The sequence below is a fragment of the Sebastes umbrosus genome, chromosome 3 (genome assembly GCF_015220745.1).
Source record: "Sebastes umbrosus isolate fSebUmb1 chromosome 3, fSebUmb1.pri, whole genome shotgun sequence".
NCBI lineage: Eukaryota > Metazoa > Chordata > Actinopteri > Perciformes > Sebastidae > Sebastes > Sebastes umbrosus.
The window spans coordinates 33,766,848-33,774,266 of record NC_051271.1 but is presented as its reverse complement, the minus strand read 5'-3'; the positions used below and the strand labels follow the sequence as shown (position 1 = coordinate 33,774,266).

The 7,419-nt window shown below is 40.4% G+C and overlaps 1 protein-coding gene across 1 annotated transcript; it reads right to left on the bottom strand.

The window, feature by feature from the left end:
- Positions 1 to 512: 512 nt before the first annotated feature.
- Positions 513 to 6,825, bottom strand: LOC119484586 (beta-crystallin A1-like). The gene is made up of 6 exons (XM_037763487.1): positions 6,674 to 6,825; positions 6,004 to 6,080; positions 5,794 to 5,912; positions 2,801 to 2,942; positions 2,409 to 2,551; positions 513 to 924 (listed from the first exon to the last, which is right to left on the bottom strand). The coding sequence occupies exons 2-6, from the start codon at positions 6,076 to 6,078 to the stop codon at positions 777 to 779; spliced, it is 627 nt and encodes a 208-aa protein (XP_037619415.1). The 5' UTR covers positions 6,079 to 6,080; positions 6,674 to 6,825; the 3' UTR covers positions 513 to 776.
- Positions 6,826 to 7,419: the final 594 nt, after the last annotated feature.

Sequence of the window (7,419 nt, the reverse complement as noted above, 5' to 3'; positions counted from 1 at the left end):
TAAAGGTTCACATACTTTTAGGTAGTGTTCTCAGACATTAGTGTTGGGGTTAGTTCACCTATAGTTTATTCTATTAAAGCAATCACAGTAGGAAATTCTCTTTAAACCTGCTGTGGGAGGAAGGAATAATGAAAATCAGTCTTTTCAATGAACTGATGCCAAAGCAGTGTGATGTCGCACTGATCCCTGTTAATTTATGTAATGTCATGTTACTGACTTAAACAGTGTGAAACTCTGCCCCGGTCACATGGTACCGTGGTATTTTGTACGTCTCTCTTGATTACACCTGTATGTTCGACTAAAGATTGTGTTGAAACTAACTGCTGTTGTATGTGTCTTGACTGGTGGGTGAGCCAATCACTCATCGCCATGGAAACTTTAATGTACAAAGAATAGCAAGACTAAAATTAATTTCTTTGCAGTTATGGTGACGGGTACATTTACATACCCACACATGTATAAATGTTCTCTTTGCATACGTGCACTCACACAGGAATGACAGAAAGAACTTCTCATGTTCTCAATCTGAGCTTTATTTCACTTGTACTAAAACAAAATGAGTATTAACAGAAATATGAATATGAGCTGGGATAAAGAGGTAGCTGCTACGTCATTGATGGATTGTGTTGTAGTGTTGCGGTCCTGACAAATGAAGCCTTAAACTCTGAACCAAAGCTTAAGTTCAGGCTTTCGGCCCACAGGCAGGAACCCCTAAAGTACAGCGTCCAGGTGTTAGCCTGAGCCGTTAACTGTTGCCTGTCCTGATCCGTTCCTTCTCAGTGCCTGATGCGTCTGATGGACTGGATCTTTGGAGTCTGACAGTGGGAGCCCCAGTTCCTCCAGTGCTGGTAGTCTCCGCTGTGTCTCTCGCACTCCATGATGTACTGCTGGCCTCTGTAGCCAGGGTACTCATAGCACACGAAGCTGGAGGCAGGAGGAAGGAAAGTAGGTAAGTTAGAAGAGCTGAATCACATTTTTCTGATTTACTTTACATAAAGAATTTCTTCAGGTGGTATTCAGGCTAAATCAGATATCGACGAATTGTGAGGCATGAACTGAGTGGAACATTATATAGCAAAAAAAAATCTATATTCTATATTACTGGCATCTATGTGCTGCGTTTTCTTGTTATTTATCAGCCAACGTGCTGATTCGCTCTGTTACAAGCTAATATGTGCCATTAAGATAGGGAATGGGGAATCGTGGAGCATTCTGGGACGCACCGCCATTTTTGAAGGGTAGCGTACGGAGCTTCGATAGACAACGTTCTTTTCATCTGTCAATTGTTCATCATCAGAAATGTATAAAAGTACGTGCGAAAGACAAATGCCCATATAAAGAGAAGCTGACAGAGGCAAAGGGGCCATATATAGAGTGCTCCAGGGATGACATATTTTTGTAGGCCAACCAGGAAGTTAGCATTGCCCTGGGTTCCCTCGACAAAAAAAGCCAATGGGATTTTTCAATTGGGTTTTGGATTATTGCAGAAAATAAACTCTGCGGCAAACAAATGTTTATGATACTTACACGTTTTGCTCAATAAAATAATCTTCACAACTGAACACCACTTTTATGATTTTTGAAGCATGAATGCAATCGTCCGAAGTAAAAAGCTAACGTTAGGCTATAAACGAACTACACCAAGGTTGCATGAACACGAGTAAACACATCGAGGCTGTAAAGGCGGATGAGTCGCCGTGATGACGTTTAGTAGTCTCATTTAGCCACTTGTTAGCAACCCCCTATTTTAAGACACATAAAGGCTTCAAAATTCACGAGTGGGGTATTTACTAAACCCATTGACTTCCAGACGAGGGAACTGGAAGTGCTAAAATGCGAACTCATTTACGGGATTTAGGACTCATTCCTGTAGCACTCTCTATTGCCATCCCGAAGCCCATGTTGCTAGGGGTGGACTAATGACATCATGGTTTTGAATATTTCTTTGACTGAACATAAGTGTGATCCAGCTTTGAGAAAGTGTTAGAACATTATTGAACAGTTTTGGGACTTCTTAAAGCTGCTCAAGGGGACGTTTAAGCGGGAATTCAGTGTTTTAAGAGATTAAAGTGTGGAGGAGGAAATCATTAAAAATCAGATGCAGCTCACAAAAGAGGAAAAAAAAGGCAAAGACAAACTGAGAAGAGCCGCCTTGAGAGTAAAGTGTGAGTGTGATTACAAGCGTGTAAATTAGGGTTTTAATTGCTTTGGGACACGATATGCTTCCTAAAATGTCTCTACTGATATAACCACAATATGGATGTCTCTTAGTTTATTTTGCCCTGTTGTATTCTTTAGTACTGTACTTTTCTGCTTGTTTAGTTTCTATTTAAAGCCTTCTGAACCATTTTATGATGAAGACCTTTCCAAACTGAACTAGAATGTGTTGGGATGAAGAACTGACTTACGCTCCACACTGCACGTGCATGGAGCCCACCTCGGGCTTGAACCAGCCCATGGCCTGCAGGGAGGGGTAGTCGTCGCACAGCTCAGTGTTGCGGCCCATGAAGTTCTCCTTCTCAAAGATCATCATACGGCTGCTCTGGTGAGACTGTGGAGGGGGGTGCAATAGAGAGTTAGCGTTAGGCCTGTCAGACAGAGACGTACAGAGCACGCAGGACACCGAGTTGTCTCATTTCTATTTCTGTGCTGTCTCAGTCACTGGCTGTGTGGCTTCTGATCACTCCCTCCTTCTGTCACTCTGGCACTCACTATCCTCTCATTTCCATTTGCCCTTTCTCGCTCTTTCACTCCCACTTCTCTCTTCCCATGCCCTTCCCCGTCCTCTACAGGTACTCACGGCACAGTAGATGGGGCGAAAGGACATGAAGAACTCGTTGTGGTAGGACAGGGAGCCGCTGTGGGCGTCCCAGTTGGGGTACTCTCCCCTCTCCAGGATGAACTGCTGGCCCTGGAAGTCATGGTGCTCGAATCCCACCCAACTGGACACACGGGTGGAAGAGGAGAAATAGTCAGACGGGTGAGTAAACAGTCTGAACATAAAACAGACAGGTGACATTAGACGGGGTGAGCAAAGTATAAAGCACACGAGGAGAGGGAGCACAGTCATAGACTGCATATAAGAAGTGGACGTAGTCACAGTGATGTCACCTATTGGTTTGTAGACTGACGGCGACCTAAATGTTAATATTAACGTTCATGAACTGAAAACACACTGTGTGGTTAAAGCTCTAAGAAGAAAACACGGACAACGCCGTGGTAGCGACCTGTCAATCACAAGGTAGCCCCGCCCTAAAGCATCCCCTGCTTTATGGTCTATCTGACTCTAAATGGGACCATAATTTACTAAATGAACATCATGCTGTATTGAAGAAGACTTGAAGCTAGCGATTGAGACCATAAACTCATGTTTACAATGTTTATTGAGGTAATAAATCAAGTGAGAAGTAGGCTCATTTTCTCATAGACTTCTTTTTGCAACCAGAGGAGTCACCCCCTGCTGGCTGTTAGAAAGAATGCAAGTTTAAGGCACTTCTGCATTGGCTTCACTTTTCAGACCCCAGAGGTAGCCCACTGATTAATCTTTAAAGGTGATATCCACCATTTTTTTAAAAATTTGATCAGAAAATCATCACAAAATGATGGCTGAAGAAGAAAAATGACCAATTGATATTAGACCATGTTAAGAATGGATATATTAACTATATATAAGTACTGTTCTTCTTAATGTCACCTTTTTATAAACAACAAAAAACAGCCATAGTCGCACATTGACCATCATGCACTTTTGAGTTTTTTCCCGTTGGCTCTGAAACCTTGACGAGTTGCACAATTCTGTCAGGGCAGAAAAATCTGTCAGTTGAAATTACAACATGAAAACCAAGAAAACAAGGAGTTTCAGAAGAAGAACAGGGTGCGAGTCTACAAAGGCAATTTCCAGACTGTCCTAGTTGCTCATTTCGTTAATATTTGGTTCTGAATGTAGCCTGTAACCTACCTATTTACCTCAGTTTCTACAAAATATCCTGAGTTGGTTTTCAGTGATTGCATTTTCCTTTCCTTGGTCTACAAATAGTACAGTTGCCCTCTCCGTGATAATCAGTTCTCACCGTTTTCCGCTCTGAAAAACTGGAGCTAAATCTTCATTGAGCTGCTGAAGTCAGCAAGTGTTTGTCTGACTTTGGCAAACTATACACAGCATGACTAAGGCTGTTATGTATGAAGCTGCTCAGAGTGAAGATTTGGTGCAAAGTGCGTCAAATTACTGAGGGTGGCACTCAAAAAAAGGTTTTCTTCCCCTGTGAGGAGTCACCAACAGATGGCTGCTTGATGTATACAGAGGAGGAGGAGGCTGCACTCTCTCCAACCAATAACAGATGTTTTGGAAATGTATGATGATAAAACACAACTACATAACTTGAGCACTTAATACCCACACAAAACGAAAAAGTTAATATTAATGCGATATTATTGTGTCAATGCAAATTCGTTTTAACGCCACTAATTTCTTTAACGCATTAACGTAACTTGCGATTTTTTGGGTTGTAGTGGGCACGTTGAGTTTGCCATGTTATGATTTGAGCATATTTTTTATGCTAAATGCAGTACCTGTGAGGGTTTCTGGACAATATTTGTCATTGTTTTGTGTTGTTAATTGATTTCCAATAATAAATACATACATATATTTGCATAAAGCAAGCATATTTGCCCACTCCCATGTTGATAAGAGTATAAAATACTTGACAAATCTCCCTTTAAGGTACATTTTAAAAAGATTGAAAATGTGCGATTAATTTGTAATCAATCGTGATTAACTATGGACAATCATGCGATTAATCGCAATTAACTATTTTAATTGATTGACAGCCCTACTAATAATGCATCTTCTTTGATATACTGTTCCAACAAGTCCATATGTTTTGTAATATATTAATCAATATGTATTAAACAAGTAACTAATAATAATAACTGTTAAATACATGTAGTGGAGTAAAAAAAGTACAACATTTGCTTACTTATAAAATACCCTAAAATAGAAATACTCACGTAAAGTACAAGTACCTCAACTGATAATACCTCAGGATGTTTCTTTAACTTTAGTCATGAATATTTCATATTTAAAACCCAGTTTTCAGAGGCTTTAAAATTGAAAGTAATTAGTTACCAACGTGAAAACTGAGCCATAGAAATAGAGAGTATAGTATCTATAGTGCAATTTATTTTTTCATTACAAGCTATTGCCAATAGATGGTTCTCAGAGCAGTGTATCTAAGAATTCAGTGTGCTTTTCATCAGAGGGATCTTGACATTTTCCTCCGCATACGCTGAGAACTGGAAGTATCGCACCATTTCATCTAAAGGATAAAAGCAGGCGTGCGGCCTCAAATTAACCCCCACTGACCAACGATAACTGTTGATCACAGTGTGAGGCACGTACGCCAGCTCTGAATAAAGCTCCACAAAGTGAAACCCTTGCAGTGTAAATTGCTTACAGGCTCACCCCGTCAGCTCCTTCGGGTGATCGTGATAAAAAACTTTCTCAGTACTTCCTCTGAAAAAGGCAGCTGTGGCCAAAAGAAGACGACCTCCTCCCACTAACTGCTCATAACTGGGTGCACCATATACATGTAGGTAGGATTATAGTGACCTCAGAGGTGATAGGCTTTTAGTGGGAGCCTGGACACTACTTCCTTCCTCTCTCATTATCTCTCTACCTACCTCCGTCTCACAGACACACACACTTACATAAACACACACACACACACACACACACACAGAGTCAGTCAGCTGTCCACAGAGACGTGCAGGCGTACAGGCTGCTGTGTGACTCACGCTCCACTCTCCACTCGGATGGAGCGGATGTTGTCCAGGCCGCAGTCATAGATGTTGCAGCACTCGTTGGTGAACTCCAGACACTTGCCCTGGAAGTACTCCCGCTCAAACACAGTCACCTGCACACAGGGGGGGAGAGACATGAGGGTGTGTACTGTGTGTGTGTGTGTGTGTGTGTGTGCGTGTGTTTATGTGTGTGTGTGAATTCACCTTAAAGAAAGGGGCTGTACCCATGCTGGGGAAGTACATGGGGGAGGTCATGTGGTTTCTAGTAAATCGATTCATTTCTAAAGTGGAAAAGAAAACAAGAAAACAATAAGAGAAGGGGTATAACAGTCAAATGTATGGTAAATTTAGATTTATTGGAGAACATTCGGCGACAGAGCTTTCAGCGTCCCTGGACACTTTCAAAAAACACCTCAAACACCACCTGTTCATCAAGGCCTATGATCTCAGCTGACTCTTCCTACACATCTCTCTTTTAATTACTTAGCTATAGTTTCTCCTCTGTGTTATTTATTAGGATGATTTTGTGTGCCTCCTTTGTAAAGTGTCCTTGGGTTTCTGAAAGGCGCTATATAAATCCAATTTATTATTATTATTATTATTATTATTATTATTATAATATTCCCTTAAATGTGAACTTTAAGTGGATTTAAATAGTTTCAATTTGTTGTAACTAACAGTGTTTTTCCACCGTATAAATTAAAATAATTTTACAACTTCTTATATCACTAATGACAAGCTAGAAACTAAAATGTCTGGTTTAGGAGAAGCCAAAACAAATATTTAATCCTCTAAGTAATTCAGTGAAGTGAGTCCATCCCGTGGGAGAGTTTATCTCAGTCAGTTTATTTTACCTGCTCCTGCTGCTTCTTACCTGGATGCTCTCCGCTCTCCGCTCTCCTCTCCTCTACTCGCTCACCAAATCCTCTTCACGTGGAGACTTTTGTGTGAACCTGGCGCTTCTGTTTTATACCGGCGTCCACGCGGGGGGACCTCATGCTCGCGCGCGTGTGCGCGTGTTGTCCCTTCTCCATCCCCTCTAATGATGTAAACGAGGCGAGTTTGACAAAGTGTGAAGCCAGACCGAATTCATGGTGACACTTCCGGTTATAGGCTCTTCAAAATTAAGCTCTATGTTGAACAAAATAACAAGCCACACTTGTGTTCCAATGATTATTATTATAGGAGTAATACAGAAAGTGAAAAACTACAAATATAGTCATTCAAAAATAAGTTAAATGGATAAGGATGTTTTTGAGAAGAGATGGAGTCTAGCAGAAGGAAAATTATAGCTACATGGGTTAACACGCATGCACATATATATACATATGCTTGGAGGTGACCTGACCCGAAGGAGGATGCATATGTGTGCCCATTTTTTATTTCATTTATTATTATTACTCTCTTATTATTGTATTATTATTGTTTTTTTGTGTTTTTTTATTTTTGTATTCTATTCTTTCTTTTCATTATTATTATTATTATTATTTCATTTCTTAATGTTATTTCAATTTTGAATGTTGAAGTTGTTTTCTCTAGTGTACTTAATGAGTTCGTCTATAAGCTCAACAAACTGTAAATTGCATATATGAAAACAACCTCGAAAAAAGGGAAAAAATA